Genomic DNA, 25,412 nt, shown 5'->3' with positions numbered 1-25,412 from the left:
TCTTTTCGGAAAAATATGAAATAAAAATTCCAAAAACATCCAAAACATTCGATGTTCCAAAAAAAAAAAAAAATTCAGGAGATATCAAAGAATTTGCAAGTAGAACAAAAGGGGAGGGGTGGAGACTTTCAAAATGCCTGTGTTTAGAAATATTCACGTTACAATTCTGTCTTAGGCCGGGATTAAACTATAAAAGTTTTATAAAAGTTCGTTTATAAAACTTGAAAAATGCAATCAATAGGTGGATCAGTTAAGTTCGCTCGAATGTAACAGATGTGTTTAATGGTTACATTTTTCAAGTTTTATAAAATAATTTTTATCAAAGTTTTATAGTGTAATACCAAACCTAGGCCGGGATTACACTATAATAGTTTTGCAAAAGTTCTTTTATAAAACTTGAAAAATTTAACCCATAAGCTTACCAGTTGCATTTGCTCGAATGTAACCTATGATCTTCATTGGTTGGATTTTTTAAGTTGTATAAATGAATTTTATCAAACTTTTATGGTGTAATACCGGCCTTAGGCTGGTAAAACTATAAACTTTGATAACTTTGTAAACACTATACAACTTTGATAAAAATTATTTTATAAAACTTGAAAAATGTAACCAATAAACACATCTGTTACATTCGAGCGAACTTAACTGATCCGCCTATAGGTTACATTTTTCAAGTTTTATAAACGAACTTTTATAAAACTTTTATAGTGTAATCTCGGCCTTAGGCAAGGATTACACTTTAAAAGCTTTGTAGATGCTGTTTGATAAAACGTGAAAAATTCAACCAATAAGATCACCGGTTGCATTTGCTTGAATGCAACCGATGCGCCTATTGGTTGAGTTTTCAACTTTTATAAAAGATATTCTATAAAACGTTATAGTGTGATCCCGGCCAGATTGCACTATAAAAACTTTATAATAATTCTCTTAAGAATGCAACCAATAAGCTGATCGGTTGCATTTGCTCGAATGCAACCGATAAATTAATTGGTTACTTTTTTCAAGTTTTATAAAATAACTTTCATAAACGTTTTAGAGTGAAATCCCATCCTTAGGCCGAACATATACTGGGGAGTCGAACAAAGAGAGTGATTTCAAAAAAGAAAATGCATCGAGATCAGCATCGATGTCCCCTAACATACTGAGGAGGCAGAGGAGAGCGAAAATGACCGCAGGCGTTCTGAAGGGTAAAGAAGAAAAGCCTTTGAGCGGGAAACGTGACATCTCGCCAACTAGTAACCCTACCAGCCTGTTCATGACCCCTACCTAGGACTAGTAACCCTACCAGCCTGTTATTTTGAATGGTAAAAATAAGTCAGAAACTTCGATGAATAAATAAAAATTAGTCGTCTGGGGCTGCCATAGAAATTACGTACCAGAAAGGGCTCCGAGGGTCAAAAAACGTTGAAAAGCGCTGCAATAAACGCGTTAATCCTCAAAAGACTACAAGTTATGATATATGTTTTTAATGACTTCTTGTATCAAACCGTTGTTTCGAATATTATTGCACAATATGTATAAAGATTGAAATAATTATACTTCGATCAAGATAGAGAGACAACAGAATTAGTTAGACACTGAATACATGGCTATAATCCGCAGAAGCTAATTTCGATACTTTCAAAAGAAAATATCACCGTTAATGAGATGAAGTGAGAAGTTATCCATACACCTCGATGATGAAACCGTAATTTTTTTATCGTCAGTGTATCATTATGAAAATGATTGTTATTAGCGATAAATGTATACGTGGTCGTTAATCACAAATTATCAGTGTGGATCCATTATTTATGAAATCCCAGAATTACAGATTCCTCCTATATGCAGGGCCGTCTTAAGAGCATCATGGGCCCCAAGGGCCAAATGATTTTTCTGAGGCCCTACGAGGCAAATTCCCGAAAATCTCAACCACATCTCACTTTTGTGAAGCCTTTTTTATCTTGAGGTCCCACGGTCCTTGCCCTGGTGGGCCCATGCCTTACGACGGCACTGCTTATAACCGGCATGTTCTGTGCATAACCAATTTCAATGAACGCACGGATGCTGAAATCAACTGGTTTCGATTTTTTAAGAAATACAGAAATATGTATTGTGTGTGAGATGTTCATTATTTGCATCAGAAAAAAATCTTGTGCCTCTTTCATAACACACGGCATTCCAATTCAAATCCACGGAAATAACAGATATTCAGTACAATAAAATAAAAGAGATAAAACAGAAACCATGTTTCGACAATGTTAGTAAGCGATGAGTAATCATCACGGTGTTTATCCATTTTCCTAAAAAACGGAATCTCAAATATTTTCCACCCGTGCCACCCATTTCCCTTATGAAGAGCCACTGCCGTACGCAAAGGGGGGGATTTTGGGTTCTAACCCCCCCCCCCCAAGCCAAGATTATAGTGTTATTTCACCGGAAAAAACGTAAACCCCCCAGAAGGAAAAACAAATTTGAACCCCTTCCCCGAGAAAATTCTGCCATACGCCTATGTGAAGAGCAGTTGTAAGCAAAGCATTTCTTTGAAAAACCTTTGTCAGGACCACTGCGAAGCTGCACCCCTGACGAAGGTTGGCGCGCATAGTTTGAGATCCCCTGCTAATCCATCAACGTGTTGACAAATCCAGGGCCGTCATTCGAGGGAGAGGAGCTTTTGAAAATGCAATAAAAATGGTATATATCTTATACATACAAATACTGTATATATATATACTAGGGGCTCTGCACCCCTGCAGCCTTTGGCGGCCAACCCCCCCCCCCCCCCTTCTCATCACAACATGTCTTGTTTATTTCGTCCCATTTCATCAGCGTTATGTAAAGGGACATGTGAAAGCACCAGCTTACTGAAGAAGCGAATTTTACAATAATAAAACAATATAAAACAAATGTCATTCATCAAGTACCCCCAGAAAACTTGCCCATGGGGTCCGCAGACTCCAATTCACTGAATTTTAGCGGGGCCCAGACAGGATTTATCTCGGGCTACCGATGTGTTGCAAATTTTACAATGTTAAACGACAGAAAAGAATGAGATTCATCCAGGGCCCCCAAAATGAAACCTGTAAACATGAGGCCCCATGGGCCAACTTGGAAGGTTGTTGGTCATTCCCGCTGCAAGTGTCATGAAAAATTTTCATTTGTATTCATTTTACCAACGAATAAAGTCCAAGGCCCCCAACCAATTACCTGGGACACCAGTTGGCATACTTTTAGTGGGGCCCCCAGATTGGCTTTATCTCGGGCTTTCACTGTTGCAAATTCTAAAATGTTAAATAACAGAAAAGAATGAGATCCATCCAGGCTCCCAAAATGAAACGGTCCTCTGACTCGGAGCTTGTCATACATCCCCCCTGTGAGTGCCACGTCAAATGTTAATTTCTATTCATTTTACCAACGAATAAATTCCAGCCCCCCCCCCCCCTGTTACTCGTGACCGAATTCGCAAATTTTATGGGGTCCCCAGACTGGATATATCTTGGGCTTCCGCTATCGCAAATTCTTCAATGTTAAAGCAGCAAGAAAACAACGAGATCCATCAAGGGCCCTAGAAATCAAACCTTTTAACTTCCCCATTAAGGTATACGTGCAATCCCCCGGGTACCCCGACCCTGTGTGTTGGGAGCACTGGTGTTATATGTATATTATACCTCTCGACATGACACCCCCACAAGGGCAGGGCTGACAGGGGCCGTTCTTATCACTTTTTGATTTTTCACACTATAAATTAACCATAGAGGGCCCCAGCAAAGCTGGTTTGGGGGCTCGCCATCTATCCCTGTCTACGGGCCCTGCTGTAGGATGTGGGAGCCTCTACGTAAATCCGCGTAACTTGGTCCCGAATATGCTAGAGTTAAATGAATACTTGACCCAAAATCTTAGCCGATTTCCGTAACAGAAAAACGTAACAGATTTCCGCCACGCAAAAAACGTCACCCACTTGCGTAACATAAAATCGTCACTAATTTCGGTTGCTTAGAAACAGGCACTTTTCGAGTTTGTGTTTTATATTATAGAGTAGATATACATACATTGAGTTCATGTGTGTTTTCTCTCTTTGCCTTCCCCCCTACCATGGAAAACGTTGAAATGACGTTCCTGGGAAAAATCTCTACAAATTTTTGTGTTGAAATTCTAAGAACATGTTCAGTATTGAGTAGAAAATTAATGTCGACCAGCAATTCTCAACCTTTTTTCTGAGTCACGGAGCCCTTTTTAGCATATAATTTCTACGACGGAGCCCCGTACGCCACGTTTTTTTTTTTCATTTGGTCATAAAATTTACTGGTTCATTTTACTTTCATCGAGTGAACGCGGAGCCCCCTCAACCAATGCTTGTGGAGCACTGGTTGAGAACCGCTGGTATAGACAGTACATAGATAGTTTTCTTTGTAAAAAGTTTTTGATGTCTTTGTGGGGAAGAAATGATTTTTCCGCCCCAGCGACTGCATAATGATTTGTAGTGGTATATAACTTATGATTTTTTTGTGGTTTTCCAGTTTCCGACAAAAATTTGCCACGCTTTACATTTTGCAGCCCAGGGCAAAGGCGTGGGCATGAAAAACATTGATAGGGCTGAAAGTTGCCAGTCGTTCCGTGGTGAGCCTCGAGCCCGTATGTAGAAGGGTGCAGTGCCCCGCATTATTTATTCATTAAAGGGGGTTCTCAGCCCCCTAACACAAAATTTATTGGGGGGTTGAAATAGCCCCCCCCCTCCCGCCATGTTCTGGTGCCCATGGTAGTACGTTTGTTATTAAAAGCTATTCATGGACAATTGAAAAGATGAAATTTAAGGAATGGAATTTGCGCCCCTTCTGATACTACGCCCGGTAAACCATACCCCCCCCCCGCCCCTTTCCTAGTTGCAGAACTGTTCGTTAGTCAGAAGGAAGTTCTGTTGCACATAGTGTAGTTTTCCATGCAAAAAGCGCAATGGGATGGGCGGAAATTTGCGAAATTTCCGCCCATCCCATTCCGAAAAAAATTGATTGATTTGGCATGAACAGGCTGGTAGGGTTACTAGTTGGCGAGATGTCACGTTTCCCGCTCAAAGGCTTTTCTTCTTTACCCTTCAGAACGCCTGCGGTCATTTTTACTCTCCTCCGCCTCCTCAGTATGTGAGGGGACATCGATGCTGATCTCGATGTATTTTCTCTTTTGAAATCGCTCTCTTTGTCGACTCCCCAGTATGTGTTCGGCCTTAGATTAGTCACTTCTGAAATACAAACTTTCACTTTTTTTTTTTAGTTTATACACTAAATATCGAGTAAAATATAGTGGTAGGTATCGGGGGGCACCAAAACTATTCAAGTGCTTAGGGCCTGCAATCGTCTTAATCCGGCCCTGAGTAAACGCCGTACGTGGATAACGTTGTTTAATAAAAGTATTTTTTGTAAGTTTAAAAAATTAAAAGAGTAAAAATTTAAAAAATAATAAATATTTAAAATAATTTTAAATATTTATATTTTTTAAATGATTTTAAAAATTTAAAAAGAAAAAAATTCATTTTTTTCATCAAAGTTATTAAAGTATGTAGTCAATTAAATATTCGTAACGAACAGAATGGCTGATAATTTTGGTCCCGTCAGTGGCCGTTGTTGGCAGGTTTTATTGTATAAAATTGTAAAGTATGGACAAAAGGCAGTTAAAGTTGCTATATCTCAATCTCAGAAGGAAACGGAGGGATGGACGTATGTGGGTACACCATATTTAATGAACAGGGTCCCTCATATGGTGTTTTTAAGGGTATTTATTTCAAAATAATTAAAAAAATTCCGTGCAAAATTCCGTTAAAAAGTAGCCAAAGATGCGGACGAATTCGCTCCGCATCCGCATTGTGTGAATAGCCCCGAATAACCCAATTGTCAAAACTTGTATGTGCGGATGCAGAGCCCGCACTTAGGTTTTGACACTTCCGGATGACGTCCGGACCCGCATGAACATTTCCTAGGTGCGGAGATATTTCGGCTCGTTTGAAAGGCTCAGTATATTCCAATTGTTAAAACTTCTTCCTGACCGGCATCCGCTCCGTGTGAAAGGCCTCTAAGAAATCGATATTGCGATTAATTTGATCATTTTGATCGTCATAGTTAACCATAATTAAAAATGTACATAATTATCACAAAAAATTACGTCAGAGTGGTGATTATCCCGGATCATAAAAAGTCTGCCCCAAAGCCCGAAATTCGGACATTAGCTTGGTCAACTGGGCCAGCAACACATACAGACTATACAGTATTCATAAATGTCTGATAAACCTGTGTTACATCAGTGCAGCAACCGCGAGGAATAATGAAAATGAAATCTATAACTAAGCTGGTCTGTAGAGTCTCCATATACAGGGTGTCCTGTAAGTGCTTTTATGCACAGCTTTTATCTCATCAACCGTCCGTCGTATTTGTATGATTGTTGTTTGAAAAATGCTCAACAGGCGTTCAAAAATTACCCTGTACCAGTTTTGGGAGTGAAAATACAGTGTGTAGCAAAATAAAAAAAAATCTATATTTTTATACGGTCACCGTGTGCTTGGAAACCGAATTAGAAAGTTGTTGCCCTGTCAGTCCCGATGCCAACAAAATAAATTCCATGTTCCTAAGTGCAATATTCACAGAAATATTCGAAAAACGGAGGAAATTTGGAAAGACCAGCGTTAGATGCGAGTAAAATGGCTCTTACGCTGTTAACAGCATTTAATGCTGCTCTTTCCTGAGTTTCTCCAACATCTCTGCACTTGGAAACATGAATTTTTTTTATTTTTTTTTTTGGCATCAGGAGAGACAGGGCAACCGCTTCCTAACAGGAAATGGAGCACAGAGGGATAATTTGAAAATTTAGATTTTTTTATTTTGTCACACACTGTATTTTCCCTCTCTCAAAACTGGTACAGGGTTTTGAGAACGCATGTTGAGCATTTTTGAAATTGGAATCATAGCTCTACGACGGACGATTGATGAGATAAAGGTCGCGCATTAGCACTATGTGATGCGCATTAGCACTAAAGTAATGCGCGAGAGAGTATGAGAATATACAGGACCCCTGTATATTCACATACCTCTATGTCACCTGTATATGTACCGAATATGTGAATTGCCTTTTTTAGATGAATATAGAATACGTCTTATAGTTACGATCTTATAGTTATGATATAGAATACGTCTTATAGTTACGATCTTATAGTTATGATATAGAATACGTCTTATAGTTACGATCTTATAGTTATGATATAGAATACGTCTTATAGTTACTGCGCATCGCATCGACTAGTTTTAAAGTTATAATTTTTTTACTTAGAAAAGTTCATTCAAAATTATATCCCCTCAACGTGTCCTTTTCCTTAATCATAATTTTTTACGTCATTTTTACGTCACGAGAAAAATTCCAATTACATCACTTTCAGACACTTTTCCGACAGCATTTGTATGAAAAAATTGAATTTTTTTTTCCTCCTTTGAAGAAAAAAATTTGATCCTGTCAAAATAAAAATTTGCATATACCAATTACGCGCATGCGCGATCCTCTCTCACGCAATTAGCAGCACGACTTTCAGATTTTTTGTTGTTGTTGTTCCATTAAAATAATGAATTATTTATAAGTATTTCTTACCGAATTGTCTAGAATAATATTTGTGTCGTAATGTGTCGTTGTCAGCGGTAACAAGATGAAATGCAAATGTACATTTCTTTATGCATTTTGCCAATTTTGCGAGTATCACGTGTCTGTTGAATTTATAATAGGCATGTCTGAATGGGTGAGTGCAAAGGTCTTAAATGTGTGTCGTAATTGGAGTCAGAATATTTATGATGTCAAACGTGATGTGATTTGTGCTCGCTAAATCGTTGAACATGGCGTGAAGCGTGTTAAGACGATTATATTATGCAGTGGAACTCATGTTAGGGCGACTAATACATTTACCAGAAGTAATCGAGGCCTAAATTAAAACATCATGGTTTCGCAATTCTTTTGCAATTTTTTCATCATGTTCATGTTCTAGCGAATAATAGCTGTTCTATGCGTATATGTTACGGTAAATGTAATAAATCGGTTGTTATGCATACTCACAAATCGCTCACCAATCGTCTTGGTAAGTTTTATAAATTTATCACTTTTGACGGCGAATATGCATAATACGCTTCCAAAATCTATGAAAAACTAATTATTTTTAATAAAGCTTGTTCTGAAATTCTCCTTTATAACGTAATTTTGTTTCAAAGAAGTGATTTCTGTTTTGTTTCAAAGAAGTGATTTCTGTGGTCTCGTGGAGTTTGTAGTAACGGGATTCTCGACTTTAATACCAATAACCCAATGTATGTGGAATTCAGACAAAAAATGTATTTTAGCGTTACGGTTCTAATGTTGAACATATCCTATTCACAGACGTAAGTATAGCGAGAAGAAATGATATATACTGTTGTTTTTCTCTTATCAGAGGAAAGAGATATGGATAAACGAATAAATTCACAGGATGATCCTTTTTTCCCTCCGTAAAAATATATTTTATTTATTTTTACACATTATTCTGATGCTGAGGAAATAAATTATTCAAACTTTCAAAAACACCTGCTTTTTACGGAAATTCACTCTTTTTCCCGATTTATTATTTTGTGAATTTCATTTCCTTCAAATTTTTTTCCCTTCGAATATACGATTCCGTGAAGGAAATCTCGTTTTTCAATGATGGGAAATCCTGAAGAAAACTGGAATTTTCCGTGATACACTAGAGAATATTACGCATGGGGATTTCTACAAAATCGTTTGAATTTTTACTATCGTTTAATCAATTGATGTTCAATATGCTTTCCAGAAACCATCGCAAGATTTGAAAGTTTCTCCACATGTATTACGACGGGGGCAGGGGGATTCAAAATTCTCCTGCCCGAGGGCTGAATGCGGCCCGTCGAGAGGTTCCATACGGCCCGTGAAAAGTGTTCCGGTAGACAAGTATCGATACACACAACACTATAAATACATATTTTGGCCATATCTCCTTCATAAAATTACAGGAACATCGGGATACATACCAGACATCGCCAATATTATAGCCACAACCGTTTTTGAAGGCGAATTAAAGATTTCAATTATTGTTAAAAAAAATATCAAAGACAAGTAAAGTTGTCAATTAAAACCACAAGATTTTCAAAGGCAAGTAAAGTTGTGAACTATTGTTGAGAAATGGCAAAAAAATAGTAGGCTTCCACGAGTCACAATGGCTTGAAATGTAGTTCACCAGAAAAAAAAATACATTTTTGACAAAAATACGAGATGAATATATTTATGATTATTATATTCATGTGGCATATTTTTGTCAAAGATATACGTTATTTATATGAGTATAATTGATTATGATAAAAAAAAATCATGTTTATTTTGTTATAAAGTAAGCAATGTGTTGCCGTAACAACGCATCCGATCATAAAATGATAATAAAATCGGTACAATTTCATACCGAATTCTCCAATTCCGAACACAATTTTTAGCAAACGAAAACCACGGATTTTGTAATTTCTTCGCAAAAAAGTATTATTGCATAGGATCGAATGGTGTCTCTCGTTATATTGGATGAAAAATAACATGGGATGAATAGGGAAAATTTTTTAGATTTATCACATACCGGCCGTAATAGCACATGATTAAATAACCAGCGTGGACTATATTCCAGTTTAACAGATTTTATCAATGTCTGCTGCGAAAATTTATAACAAGTTTCGAAATTCTGACAAAATTTACTGTATTCTCAAGCACAACACATATAGCGGTGCATTATCATAGCTGCCAGTTTGTTTTTTTCTCGCTCGTTTCTCGAATGGGCCCACCTAGTTTGAGACACCTTGTATCAAAGTAGGTTGATACATCTATCACAAAAGCCGGTTCTACACCAGCAGAAAACTGCAGAATTCCGCAGCGCAAAAACGGGTTTTGCGGAGTGGCTACGCAACAATGACCCTACTCGCGCTGTGTTAGTTACACTTCAAAATCAGTTTTGCGCTGCGGAATTCCGCAGTGATGCTGGTGGGAATCCGGCTTACGAGTTAGGTCCTAGCGAACTCACTCATCGAGGGTGGAAAAACCATTTTTCTCTGAAATTTGACTTAATTAACCCCGAATTGTTACACAAAAAGCCGGCATACCTGGCAGCAATAATACTGACGTCACAGTGATGATGGATGAGGACTCCACCTGGGTTTTGCCTATAAACAGTGTATGAGGACTAACTACAAAGCGCATTTCATCCAACACCATATACAGCAGAATCCCTCCGATAAGCTCGTGACATCACTGAAGAAAGTCATCTCATATTTTGCCATTGGATATAGCAGGCCAACGTATGATGCGCCACCTTTACCCTTTTTTGTAGTATATCCAATGGCTAAATGTGACTTCTTCAATGACGTCACGAACATCGCGCGAAGGCCTTCTGCTCTAGATGGTGTTGCCTCATCCCCTTCAACGCATCATCATCATGCAACTAAAAGCTACATCGATCGGTAATTCCACATAACCGAATATTTTACTTTATAATCCTTAGCTACATAAAACAACATTAGCTGTATGTACTATACAAATACAAATACAGCGCCACAACAGGCAAAATGTACAGCGAGGTGGCTGATAAAAAGATGCCCATAAAAATATGGTTGTCATATATTTCAAAAATACAGCAACCCAATTAAAAATGCAATTAACACAAATTACAAACAATATATACACATGATAAAATATTATACAACGCCCATAAAGAATACTTATGGTTGTCTTATTCTAAGAATGGATAGCTTCTAGATTTACCCCAACATGTTTATCGTATTCCTTATTAAACGTGCCAATTGTGTTACAATTTACTACATCCGGGGGTAAGCTATTCCATTTATTAACAACCCTATTAGAGAAAAATTCCCTGCGACACCATAACCTTGCATTGTCCCTCACCAATCGATACTGGTGTCCCCTTGTAAAAGCAGTCGATTGGCGGTGTACTAAAAGTTCATGATCCATCCCATTGAAAATTTTGGACACTTCGATCATATCTCCTCGACACCTGCGTTCATCCAATGTAAGCATAATCAAAAAATGAAGTCTCTCTTCATAACTCAAGCCCTGTGTGCCAATAAGGACACGCATAGCTCTTCTCTGCACCCCCTTCAACCAAGTCTATGTCCCTCTGTAGGTATAATTAGTTGTATGTACTAAATGCAATTAGTTGTATAAAGTAACATTAGAGTTGAGTGTGTGTATATATATGTACTAAAAAACTTAGTTTGAAAAGTTTTTTCAATTCTTTATTACGAATGTATTTTGTTTAACAATGTTTCCTAACAAGTCACATCAAACTAATGATGTGTTTTTCGCAAAAAGGAAAAGTTTGTTTCAGTTTCGAAATGCCGTTGTTGCGACTAATCCCAATTTCAAAATGTCCCGTTGTATAGAATCTCGAAAAACAGAGATCCCGATTCCATTTTCGGAGTTAAGGGCTTTCAGTCGTTTATCAGAAAGTCATAAATAATTTATTTGAAAACCCTCGTGGGTAAAATAGATTTCCGAGACTTTTTGTAGGGTTTCTCGCCCTTCGGTTTATCACCGAATATCTCAATTTTACCCCTTTCCAATAAGGATTATGGTTCATTTCTTTTCATTGTCACGTTGCGATACAATTCCATCCTCATCATCACCACTGAGAATTGATGTTGTCGAAAAAACTTCGAGGGCAACTGTAAAACTACCATATCTTGAAAACCTATGAATGTAAATACATTAAAACTTTTGAGTGATAAGTTCAAGTGACTCATACTGACGTCACACTGCACAGTAATGGTGGATGATGACTCCGCCTGGGTTTTTCCTGTAAACAGTGCATTAGGACTGATTGCAAAGCACTCTTCATCCAACGCCATCTATAGCAGAAAACCTCCGCGAAGCTCGTGACGTCACTGAAGGTCATCCGGGGCTAAGACGCCTTCATATACGAGTGGAACCATCAGGCATTCTGGTCCTCGCCGAAGGGTTGCTGCACGAAATCGTCGCTTCGGAAATGACCGCCAAACAGAGGGAAAAAAAAATCGCGTCGGTAAATCTGGCATAGCAACCTAACAGAATTCCCCGCGCGCTAAAAATGCTTGGCAAAAGCGTATGGAAAATTCAATTTGTGGGAGAAACGAGGAATTTCCGGGTACGGATTTACTATGGGAAATAAACCACGTTTCACGAAATTATGATTAATAACGAAATTATTGGTAAACAACAGGTTGAATTCGTAACAGTTCGTGTTATGACGATCAAGTAATTAATCTTAAACACAAAAGTATATAGCAAAAAAAAAAATTCTTAACTTTTTTTCAGGTTTTTAGTGAAAATAAAATATTCCTATATATCTCTTACCCCGATCCTTAATTTCAGGGTAAAAGTGGCATACAAAAATATATATAGTCAATTTAGATTACATTAAGAAAATTTCTTCTGGATATTAAATGATTGTGTGAAGTTAAGGATTTGATAAACTACTGTCTCTAGATATTGGAAATTTAGTAAAAAAATTCTTAAACATTTTAGGAGCATTTATTTTATCAGAATTTTCTTCAGTAAATTACAAATCCTGAATAGCACACACAGGTTCAATAATGTAAATTGACGAGCTCAATGAGTGAATAAATTTATTTATTAAAAAAATATTGAAACATAATGTACATAACTGATGAAAGCAAGATTTTACAAATATCATTCACAATTTCACATATTTTTCTACACCATGTAATCAATTATTACGCTGCTTTAGAGTACCAGTAAACTTTGGGAATTACAAAAAAAATATGCTTAAATAACAGAAATATAGTTTTTCTTGAAACTGCGTGACCCAACAGCAATTAATCTGGAAATATACATATATATATATATATTCAAAAGCAATACTTTAAGAGAGCCAAGATAAAAACTATTGAAAATTACAATTATGGCAAAAAAATAGTCTACGCGTACATGATAAATACCCATATTTCGTTATCTTTGACCCTAGTAATAGGTCAATACAGGGGCGCAACAAAATACTTTGTCCCCCGGGCAAGATAGAATTTTGGAACCCCCTTGCATGTAGAAACAGTTAAAGGGTGAATTCTGCACCCCTTCTGGTCCAGCGCCTGGGGCACCAGACCCACATGTCCCCCCCCCCCCAGTTGCAGCTATGGGCCAATAATAAGCTAATCTTAAAATCCTAATAAATGTATTGTATAAAAACTTTGTATTTGTATTTGTATAAAAACATCACCACATTAGGATAGATAATCACTAGAGCCCGGATTATATGCAAATGCATATGCTTTTGCATATTTTGACCTTTTTTAGCATTAATGCATATAAATGCATAAAATCAAAGAATTTTCAGTATAAGTGCATATTTTGAAGGTTTATTTAACTCACTCAATTTTTTTTTATAATTTTTCAAATAAATATTGTTCATATAAATAATATATTGTTCAAATAAATCTTTTTATAATATCGATTTTTTTCCCGCAGGTGAAATTTAGTGAATTAATACATATTTATAAAGTATTTTACGAATATTAGCCGTTTTATTGTCGTGTTAAATTTTTTTAGAAATTTAGAAATAGTGTCGAAATTTTTTGTTACTGGTATTTTCGTTATTGAGCAACTACAACGAACTAAAAGTAGAAAAGATGCATTTTAAAAACACATCTGCTTTTTTTTGCATGGTAATTTTTTTAATGCATATTTTCTCATTTTTTGTACATACTTCGGAATTTTTGACTTTTTCAAGATTTCTAGTGCATATTCTGGAGTATTTAATGCATATTTTGGCATTTTCAGTGTATATTTTGGCATTTTCAGTGTATATTTTGGCATTTTCAGTGTATATTTTGGCATTTTCAGTGTATATTTTGGCATTTTAAGTGCACATTTTGTAGTTTTAAGTGCATATTTTTGTAGTTTAAGTGCATATTTTTGTAGTTTTAAGTGCATATTTTTGTAGTTTTAAGTGCATATTTTTGTAGTTTTAAGTGCATATTTTTGTAGTTTTAAGTGCATATTTTTGTAGTTTTAAGTGCATATTTGCATATTTTGCCACTTTTTTAGTGCATATAATCCGGGCTCTAATAATCACCAATAAAATACACACATTGATTCCTTTTAATAAATATATTTGTCTGTAGCTAGTATCCTCCGAACCAAGCTTTCTCTCCTCATCTAAAAAGTAAACAAATAAGCAATGACGATTTTCTGGCTTTCAGTATTTTCTGGCTTTATAATGACAATTGAGAAAATAAGGTTATTTGAGAATATCACATACATAATCATCACTCAGAACTTTTGGAAGGCCTATATCTTCTTCCGTTGAGGAGTAAGAAGTTTCGGTGGATTAGGAACCTGGAACAAGGTCGGCACAGCAGTTTGCTTTAACTTCTTGCAGCCATCTTGCCTTTTCAACTCATAATGCACCTAATTTAAAAAGGGACAATAACGAAAAATTACGACACAGCCTTTTTTTATACCTTAATTCAAAGTAATGTCAGGTAAGTGCATATTGCATCACACATAAGAATGATAAAACAGCATAACATACATATTTTTAAGTGATTAATATGGTACAAATATTAACGTCCAAAACAGTCAAAATTCCTTTTAAGGAATACACATCTGTTTTTCAAAGATGAAAAATTCTGCCCCAATTTCTCAGAATAGGAATTAAAATCTTCATTAACCATCATAATTAATCTCTAAATACTGGACACTCATGGAATTCTTAATACCTATCCTTAAAGTATTTTCTTCAATTACAGTAATGGGGATGTCTGAATCTGCTCTAAAATAACGCATCTGAATTTCCAGTAAACATAGTAAATAGCCTATTGATATCCTAACAGGATCTAAGAAGAAACCTAATCTAAAAGGATGCAAGCACCTTTACTTTATCACTAACAAACGTTGCATAGATTTGGACCTCCCGCAGTCTTCCGTACTCTGCCACGAAGCTGGGCTAGAAGAGATCTCATCAAAAGGATAAGTCCAGTGGCAAATTTCTGGTGCTCATTCACTAAAAAAACAGTGTAGATTTGAACCTTCCGCTTACGAAATTGCCTAGATGTGTATTGAGTGAGCTGTGTAATATAGAGCTTTTCTATGAATTTGTGAAAAAGAGCTTGAGATGGACGATCTGACTGAAATCTGTAATCCCCATAAAACACTCCCTACTAATCCCTGCCATTCTTGCTCATGAGTCTTTTTCTTCATTTAGTTAAAGGAAAAAAACAGTTACTTGTAGCAGGACTGGACAAATCCCACCAGGGCGCCATGGCGATGAAATGCCATTACAGATTTTATAAAGTAAATCATGTGATAAGTAAATTTGAGTCTTTTAATTTCAAGGCAGCATGTGTCTCTTAAAGTAGGAAAAAGATATAGAAAGTTGAAAAAAAAAAAAACATTATTCATTACCATTTTATTTGAGATTAAGATCACCCTTGGCTCCTAAGAAGTTTGACTGGCATTAATTTTTTTCCCTCTTGATTTGTCAAACCCTGACTTACATTTTTTTTTGTTTGTTTACATTTTATATTTCGTATATCATTGAATCTATTGTGTACTTTTGTTTTACACATTACCAGTTTATTATTACTTCCATAATTTTTTTCATGCATGGTTATTTGTTTCTTGTTCAACGAAATTATCTTTTAATTAATCAAATTAGCAGTACATCTAAAGCCACGGTACATCTAAAGCCCATCACATAACCAAGGTTGTGTGATAAAGGAAAAATATCAATGGAGATGTATTCCACATACTAGAAAGATAGGATGCAACAGTTCATATCTTTATCTTTAGTATATATAAGTATTATCGGTGTGCTTACAATCTGGTCAATGAACTTAAAACCATTTTCATGAAATGGGGAAAATTCCACAGATGAATAAATAATTATAATAATACCACTTAAAACAATGGAGGCAGCACAAAATTTATATTGACGTGCAGTGTTTTGTGTGATTTGTTGTGAATTTGTGATAACTAGAGCCCGGATTATATGCACTAAAAAAGTGGCAAAATATGCACTTAAAACTACAAAAATATGCACTTAAAACTACAAAAATATGCACTTAAAACTACAAAATGTGCACTTAAAATGCCAAAATGTGCACTTAAAATGCCAAAATGTGCACTTAAAATGCCAAAATGTGCACTTAAAATGCCAAAATATGCATTAAATACTCCAGAATATGCACTAGAAATCTTGAAAAAGTCAAAAATTCCGAAGTATGTACAAAAAATGAGAAAATATGCATTAAAAAAATTACCATGCAAAAAAAAGCAGATGTGTTTTTAAAATGCATCTTTTCTACTTTTAGTTCGTTGTAGTTGCTCAATAACGAAAATACCAGTAACAAAAAATTTCGACACTATTTCTAAATTTCTAAAAAAATTTAACACGACAATAAAACGGCTAATATTCGTAAAATACTTTATAAATATGTATTAATTCACTAAATTTCACCTGCGGGAAAAAAATCGATATTATAAAAAGATTTATTTGAACAATATATTATTTATATGAACAATATTTATTTGAAAAATTAAAAAAAAAAATTGAGTGAGTTAAATAAACCTTCAAAATATGCACTTATACTGAAAATTCTTTGATTTTATGCATTTATATGCATTAATGCTAAAAAAGGTCAAAATATGCAAAAGCATATGCACATATGCATTTGCATATAATCCGGGCTCTAGTGATAACGGACATCAGAAATAAGTGTATAGGTAGTGAATGAAAAAAAAAACTGATTTTCAAAAAGGTTTTTCTTGCTATCATTATAACGCAATTGCATATCTATGCAATGAGATATGGTGGTGACAGTTGACGAAACTTCTTCTACTGAAAATTATGCACACATTGTTGAGCTTAATACTCATTTAAAAAAGTAATTGTTACGCATCTTTTATATCACACTTACCAGAAAATGTGTTCATGCCAATGTCAATGTAAAAAAATATTAACATTTATAATGCGTTTTGACGGTTATAATGTCAATTTCTATTTTTTTATCTTTCTCATAGTAATTGCTAATTTGCCTCAAATATTACTCTCAGAACATATTAAATAGATAACAGACTGCAAAATAAATTCAATTGAATTTTTACCTCATCAGTTTTTTAATCTATGGCTTTTTTTAATTTGCTGAGCATCCAGTGTTTGAAGCGGCAGGCTTTTCAAAGCATTAAAGGGATAAATAAAAGTAAGATAGCAATATAAAAAAACAGTACGTTATTGAACATTGAAGTTATTTTCATGTGTCTGTATGGTGTTGGGTCTGAGAAAAAAATTTCAACATTTCTGCTTCACAATACTTAAATGCGTTTTTCTCAAAGTGATTACTGGCGAATGATTTGACATTGTTATGCAATTTTTCACACTTACTAAGCTATTATAGGGATATAGATAGAATTTTTGAGATTCATTGAAAAATTTAAAAATGTTTAAATTTAAGAAAAATTATAAAAATGTCTAAAATTTAAAAAAAAATAGAAATTTTAAATTCCGAATTTGAAAAAATTACTTTCCATCATACTTTCTTGAAACTCCAAAGAAATTGGAATGTATTATTCTTGAGAAAGAAGAAAAAACCAGTTTTTGCATGGGCAAAATTTAATCCACGAGGTATTTGTTTCAAAACTCATGCATGTAGTGCGAGTGAAAAAATTTAAAAACCTTTTTCCAAGCAAGATAATGATTTAAGCTGAACATGCAATTAATTTTAAAATAGTAAGATTAAATTAATTCTTTGTAATTAATTTGCAAAGTAGTCACTGCATGTGCCTTGCAGGAAAGAGAGAGTGCTCGCCAGTCCAGTAACACAAACTAATGATACCAATCACAATTTTGTAGTCTGTTAAAAGAATTATGGGGAACAGAAAATGAAATCAATAGAAATACGACGTCTATCACATTAATTTTTAATCCCATTAAATTTGATTTTCAGTGAAGATACAATTTTAGCTAATTATTCCCAATCTGCAAGCGATAAGTCGCCAAACCAGCAGAGCTCACTACAGCAAGCAAGGATGATTGAAGAACTGATTTGAAATCACCTTGTTCTCTTAGTTGAAAATGCCAAAATTAAAACATTTCTATTTTCCACAGAAATATCACATGAAATTTTGCCTCAAAACATAACAAAATAAGTTAAAATTCACTATAACAGTAATTCGTCGTAGTAGCGATAAATCGCCAAACTGAGAGCCGAGAAAGTGAGCATTCCACGATAAATTCATAAATAATTTGAATTTAAATTAGTTCTCTTGGTCAAAATTATGTACCTATGCATCTTTTCTCTTAAATCAAACGGAACAAAAAACCGGGAAAATGATTGAAAATCACCATAACTTTTATATCTAAACACAACACGTGAGCAATGGCGCCAAATATCGTCTGCTACCTCCAAACGATTTATTTTTTCATATAGTTCTCATTTAAAATCATTATCACAAATACGATTTTGAAAAAATAAAATTCACACAGAATAATTAAATTTAACTCACTTCACACAGGCGAGCTCCGTTTCCTGGTATGAAATCGTCTCTCCTGGAGTTCACAATCCACTTCTCGCGTCGTTCGTTTTCCGCCGGAAATCTAAACATTCTAAAACCTTTTTTGTCGGAATTGGAACACTGGAGCCGAACAACAAGGCATTTCTGAAGTTATTTCACGAATAAAAATCGATAAAAACAACTAAAAACACAATAAATTTAACTAATATATAGGAGCGTTGAAAGGACCCTACAATGCGATGATAGTAAGCAGTGCTACAAAAAGGACCAGAATGCCGCATGCGCCAGCCTGTGTATTAAGGAGTTCTATCCGGGGCTAACGAGAAAGAGAGGGCTATGGCACTCCGAGCAGAAACGACAATCACGTGACCAACTGGGTCCTAACTTTTTTTCCCTGTTCCCCCGTAACATGGCTTTCTTGCAAAACATCCTCTGCAATAGCCAAGTTCTTCCAACTTTGCATAACATTCCCTGCGATCTTTCGCAGCATATAAATACGCATTCTGTTTGGAAAATATGTTCTGCCCAAAGGAGTTTAAAGAGAAAATATGACATAACACTCATATAACGAAATATTAAGCTTCCAAGTCTTTCTACACAAATTTGAATGCCATTTTCCCTTAATTATTGGATATATTTTCTTCTTACTAGACAATTACTGTATACAAATCTCATGGCCCCCACATCCTGGAGCAAGGCTCCTAGGCGATATGGGGCCCCCCAATGTCAAAGGTTGAGTCGACTGGTCTAATATATACATGCAATATATTATGCAAAAACCTGTGAATAAGACTGTTTTTTTAAAAATGATAAACACTGGAAGAATAAAAACATTTTTTTACCCTTAAAATTGGGATAACAAACTGCTGAAAATACACTGCACCGATTTACCTGCTTTTAATAGCTCGTATGCACTTCATGAACTCTAGAAATATCTGGAAAAGAACCCTTCAAGCAAATTTTATCAGGTTCACCAAGTATTATATTCCAATGCATTTTCATAACCCTCAAATGACAATCTATTGGTCAAACACATACTGAAGTAAAGTATATTTGCATTAGCGATTCAAGATCTATAGCTTAATTCTATGCAGTAAAATACAACTTTTTGCCCATTAAAGAAATTTTGTAAACTGCTTATTCACTGTGAAAAAATACTGAAATATGAGTATAAAAAAACCAGACAGATGTGTACAAAATTTTTATTTTTCAATTCATAATTTGTTACAAAGCTGAAGTTTCGCAAGAAATAAAAACCACCAAAGTGTTGAAGCTACCAAATACTACAAATGTAAACAACAATTTCGCAACAACCACAGTTGCTCCAATTTTCCTCACACCCTCCCCCCCCCCCTCCAAAAAAAAACCACTCAGGTGGGTGGGTTTCTAGATTTTAAAATGATAGAATGCTATAATTTTTGTCTTGAACATGGAGAATATTTATTTTCGTTTATTGTGTGCTGTTTTGCAACCTACTTTGAAAATTTTTCTAAACATGAGTTTGATCAAATATAATTTTTAAAAGAAAGTTTTTTCTAACTAAATTTTTCTAGAAATAAAATAATTTTGTGGGAGCATACTACCACCTTGATATCTTGAATCAGTGATTTTCAACCAGTGCTCCGCGGAAACCTTGGAGCTCCGTGTGCAATTTCTAAGGGCTCTGCAGCGACTCGAGGAAAATAAAATAAATCAGTAAATTTGATAAATAAAAAAAGGTCTACAGGGGTCCGCCATAGAAATTATATACAGAAAAGCGAGTCACAAAAAAGGTTGAGAACCACTGTCTTAAGTAATGCTCAAAGGAAAACCTATCTTAAAGCAGTTGTGTGTGTTTGGGAATTCCAAATTATTCTCTACTGAAACTACAGATTCTGCTTCATAAGCTCAAAAACCAAAGAGTAATAATAATCTTTCAAGTTGTTTTAATTATTGAATGAAAAATGCACACCAAAATACAGTATAATATTTTAACGTTTATAAACATGGATGAAAAACACAGAATCTTTTCCAGAAGAGGAAAACGTCAACTACCGCACTTTCTTTCTGGAATAAACATTACTTACTTGAAATAAAGGGCCTTCAACTCACTCACAATAAAATGTCATCTTAAGAAAAAATAAAATGTTTTCTTAAGAAACAGTATCACAAAAATTGCAGATCACCGTAATGACATCAAGAAATTGATGTGCACGATTTGACACTCACAGGAATGAAATCACCACTCGAAACACTGGGATCAATTAGAAACGTAATACTTGGAACCACTGAAATTAATCTAAAACATCTTGCCATGCCCTAGTCGAAGATAGGGTCAGTGGGAATCTCGTCAATCAATCCATGCGCATCACTAATCAGATGACAAGGCATCAAGAGACCACAGGAGAGTCATAGTAACTCCAGCTGTTTAACCCACACTCGATCACAGGCTCATCAGAAACATACAGCAACACGTCAGCGAGAACAACTACATAGAAGAAACCAGCATATCTTTCTGACGAGACAAAACTATTCTCAGATGCATTCAAACCTTCAGAAAGTTCCCTAAAAAACATTAAAAATAAATTAAGCGAAATCTCCAGGATTTGTTACAGATGTTAAAACATTGTCATAGAAGATACAACACACAGCAGGAAACAGAATCAGCAGTGTTTTTCAACGGGCCCCCCCATGGGCCCTGTGACAATTATTTACTATTATTACACAAAGAACACATTTAATGCTGTGCAATTGTAATTTAGTACTTCAATTTTTTTTATATATAAATTATTAAAAAAACACATTTTGGATTTCACGGGAAGGTAACATGGAATTTGCCCTTCGCTACAGGAGTCTGTGTTGTGTGTCTTGTCTTGACATTCACTAAGGGGTCCACTACATCAAAAAGATTGGGAAACACGCTCTACAGTACAAATACATACACTTTCAAAATGAACAAAGCATAAACATATAAAATGTAGGCTAAGTTCTTACAAAAACTATTCAAACTTATTTTACTGTTCATTAATAAATGATTGCACAAATGTGTATCAATGAAATCTGCATGAATATAATACTTGAGTGTAACTTTTACAGGGCGTTCAATTGAAGCGTTGATGAAAAGCTCGCGAGCATGAAATCAGACACGAGCATTGAGCACCTTGGTGCTTCTGGGAGAAGACTGCTAATGCATAACATTTGCAAACCTGCTACACAACATTGCTGGGGCATTGTAATATATACAGTGGATCCCGCTTATAAGGTTTTTAAAAAATCTGGCATTGAAAAATATTGTAAGTGGGAAACCGCTTTGAATGTGAGAAATCTTAGTACTTCCTACTAAGTAATTCTTATTAAGCATTATAAGCAAGAAAACATTATAAGCGGGATCGACTTTATACGGATAAACAGAAGAGAAAAAAAATTTATCCAATATTGAATTAGAAGGAAAATTGCTTACTTTTTTTACTGTGACCTCAGAGGCTCCTCGCTTGGCGAACAAATCGTTGATCACCAACTTGCCACATACATCGCTTGGGCAGTGCAATCTATCTATAAACAGAAAAAATAAAAACCTATTAGCCAATATTGAATTTAAAGAAAAATTGCTTTTTTAGTTTCTTGAAATATGCAATAATAAAAAAATTATACACAATGCTAATAAAAAGTATTGTTCAAAGAAAACGATTTTACTTTCCTTAATATACCATTACATTTTAAATTGATAAACCCACTCATCTTTTAAAATTCTATTTGCATTATACTAACCATAGCCATAATTTTATTTAAGTGATACGAGTGTATACGTGCATTTTATTTACATTATACTCTCATCATAGGCAAAAAATTTGCACCATACATGTGTATCAACGCTTTTCTAGATGATTTGAATAACAATTATCAGTTACGTTAGCCAAGCTGTTCATCATTTCGCAAATTTATTAAATTTGTGATTTAAGGTATAATAATTAAACTTAATTATTATACCCCTACTGATTAGTTAAATCATGCAATTTCCATGCCAGAAATACGAACAGCTTCACACGTGGTAGCATCCACAATTTGGTTTACTTTATACAGACAAATATGTTAAATTAATAATAACAAAGATGGTAGTATTTAACACTCACCTGCATTTGGATGTTTCTCAGAAGCTAAAATTGGCAAAGATAAAATATTATAAAGCTTGAGATTATTGGATCGCATATTCGAAGCACTGAAAAAAATGCCTTCCTCTCAGCTAAAGCAAGCAGCAACACGAACGAGCAACGAAAAAAAGTAGGACCCAGTTGGTCACGTGACTTTCGAGTGCCGTAGCCCTCTCTTTCTCGTTAGCCCCGAGGTCATCTCACTTTTGGCCATTGGATATAGCAGGCTGACGCATGCGCAATCTTTAACCGAACGTAACATTTTCTAGTGGGACAACAATGATGACAGCTCTGCATTGTTTCAAAAAAAAAATGTTGAATTATTATAATTAAGGTCAAAAACCATGGGAAAAAGCATAAAGCAAACGTATTTTATGACGTCAGGGAAAGAAATTCGCATATTCGGTATGTTGGCCTAGCAGTTGAGAGTGTGTTGTTTGGTCTTACGCTGTCAAATCGGGTTTTTCTTTTTTCTGTGAAATCAGAAATTGAGAAAATCAAAATCCGTGCTCTCAGAGAAAATGGAATGTCTGGTCAATAAATTTCGAGAAGATTTAAAAGATCGAAAACGCCCTTAATTAGAATTTCATAAAGGATTCCCGAGCTCGCACTGGTAGGCCTTGTTTTACTGTTCGTTAAAAGAAGGTGAATTATCCACAGTTCTTGCGTGAAAAAAAAATCTTCTGGTATAATTTAGAAAGAATAAAACTTGCCATTCTGACGTTGTGTTAAAAAAAATCCGAGTGTCCCAGTTAGCAAAAATAAGTGCAAACCTCCCCTCACAAAACCGCTTTTACACAAAAGCGAATTCAATTCGCCAAAAAGCTTGTAACTTTTGCTGCTAAGTGGAAGGATGTTCTTTTCTCCGAGGTTCAATTTTGATAGACCTGATGATTTCGAATATTACTGGCATAGCCTGTGCCACGACAGAGCCGTATTTTCGAAACGCCAATTCGCATTTGGATCATTCATAATATGGAGAGGTTTCGCATACCAAGGAAAAACTCAAATCACGTTCGTAAGCTGCAACATCAACTCATACGCGTATCAAGACATATTGGAAGAAAATCTACTTCCGAGACACCTCTTATAACATCTGGATAGTATTTGTTTCAACAGAACAATGCCTCTGTGCATGTTTCAAAGTGTCTAAAAGGTCTTGGTTTGACGCCAATTCGGTGGAACTCGTTAATTGGCCAGCCAAAAATCCTGATCTGAATCCTGCGGAAAACTTGTTGGGCATTTTAACATGAGAAAGTGTATGAAAATGAAACGCAGACTAAAATAGTAAATAACTTGGAAAAAATCTACACCCATCTCGTTTATAACAATATTTATATATTTTTTTCATTCTAATTAACCATCTTACGTCTTTCAATTCGACCAGAAGAAACTGTTTTAACAGACTTTAGATGCTTAATCATTACGAATCCATAATCACGCATTTTGTGAACGTCAATTACGAATGCTACTTCTTCCTCAGCATTAAATACTTTGAGATAACCTGGTTTGCTGGAAATTAAATTTTTAAGTTTTTTTTAATGATGCTTCGACGTATTTTAAAGTTTTCTGCAGCTGGAATGATTTATTCCAACAAATCTAATTGCATCTAAACAGTTGTGAAGATAGGTCATTGCTTAAGCTTCATCACTTCGACGTCCAAGCTCATGCTTGAATTTTATACGCCATCTTTCCAGTTTGAAAAGAAAAACTTGAAATAGTATAGACATAAAAAAAAAAAACGAACACAATTATATTCAATGCGTAATTATATTTTAAGTGTAACTCACAAAAAAATTACCAAGGGTTGCAAAAAGACGATCTAATTTTACCAATCAAAATGTTTGGCCAAAGTAGGGCGTATCTTAGAAATTACCAGAGCTTAAACATTCAATTAATGTTTTCGGGGTAAAAATGAAATATTAAACGGAATTTTAATCATACTACAGTTAAAAGCATTACATTGTGTTCCTAATTAGGCACCTCTCCTACTTGAGACGACTGTATTAAAACCTCCACAGTTGAAAGTTTGAAAGTTAAAAACAATCACAGCATACGAAATCACCACTGTTGTTGGCCATTCGTCAACTACCCGATGCACTCAATTGCCTTGTTTAGTACCGCTACTTAGCACAAAAAATGTTATTACATAAAACAGGATTATTATTGTTTTTTTTTTTTTTTTTTTTTTTGTACAGTAACTATAGTACATTTTATTATTTGATTATTTTGGGCCAAAATAGCCCGCGTTTACGGTATATGAAAAAACAGAAGAATAACTTTTTATGTAGACACTGTGTGCTAAAACTTCCAATTAGTGATATGTAAAGGCGCCTCTGACTCTCATTTACAAAAAGATGCATATTTATAAATGTAATATTGACGGAAGATATTAGACTGAAGTTTTAAGCATTTATCAATGATTGTGGGCGTAACTCACAAACTGCGAAACGTAATTTTAATTCGTTGTAAAAATTCTGTAGTTGTCAAAATAAATGTTAAAAAATTTAATTGTTAATTATTTTGAATTAGCAAAAATACCCGGTGCTTTTCCCAGGTTTTCTTCAATTACTGGGAGGATTCAAAAAGTAACAAACCATTATAATGAACACACTGGTAACATCAAAGAAGTGACAAATCATTATAAACGCATGTGCATGTCTCAAACGCATTGTTAGGGAACCACGACGACAGAAGTAAACATTCGGAAATTGACTGTTTAGGCCCAGGAACAATTGTTGCCCGACG

At 35.0% G+C, this 25,412-nt stretch overlaps 2 protein-coding genes and 1 long non-coding RNA gene across 3 annotated transcripts in view; 1 reads left to right on the top strand and 2 right to left on the bottom strand.

Annotated features, from left to right (window-relative positions):
* LOC149081362 (uncharacterized) overlaps positions 1–25,412 on the top strand; it is a 110,836-nt gene that overhangs the window by 62,647 nt on the left and 22,777 nt on the right. The window lies entirely within an intron of this gene.
* Positions 13,493–18,840, bottom strand: LOC149081364 (THAP domain-containing protein 5-like). Its single transcript, XM_089237327.1, has 2 exons — positions 18,529–18,840; positions 13,493–14,433 (listed from the first exon to the last, which is right to left on the bottom strand). The coding sequence occupies exons 1-2, from the start codon at positions 18,625–18,627 to the stop codon at positions 14,314–14,316; spliced, it is 219 nt and encodes a 72-aa protein (XP_089093453.1). The 5' UTR covers positions 18,628–18,840; the 3' UTR covers positions 13,493–14,313.
* LOC149081363 (uncharacterized) lies at positions 19,763–22,813 on the bottom strand. Its single transcript, XR_016193363.1, has 3 exons — positions 22,647–22,813; positions 21,977–22,068; positions 19,763–21,081 (listed from the first exon to the last, which is right to left on the bottom strand). It is a non-coding gene; the product is annotated as an uncharacterized LOC149081363 (long non-coding RNA).

The sequence above is a fragment of the Pholcus phalangioides genome, unplaced genomic scaffold (assembly GCF_987345545.1).
Source record: "Pholcus phalangioides strain wild (caught in Gottingen) unplaced genomic scaffold, Ppha-v1.0 ptg000010l_1, whole genome shotgun sequence".
Classification (NCBI taxonomy): domain Eukaryota; kingdom Metazoa; phylum Arthropoda; class Arachnida; order Araneae; family Pholcidae; genus Pholcus; species Pholcus phalangioides.
Note: the sequence above shows the minus strand (reverse complement) of the source record. Positions and strands in the feature narration are given on the sequence as shown.

Excerpts from the sequence above, each read along its gene's own strand:
- LOC149081364 (XM_089237327.1), bottom strand. The coding sequence starts at position 18,627 with ATGTTTAGATTTCCGGCGGAAAACGAACGACGCGAGAAGTGGATTGTG. Across the intron at positions 14,434-18,528 it reads ACGGAGCTCGCCTGTGTGAA|GTGCATTATGAGTTGAAAAG; the intron begins GTGAGTTAAATT and ends TTTTTAAATTAG.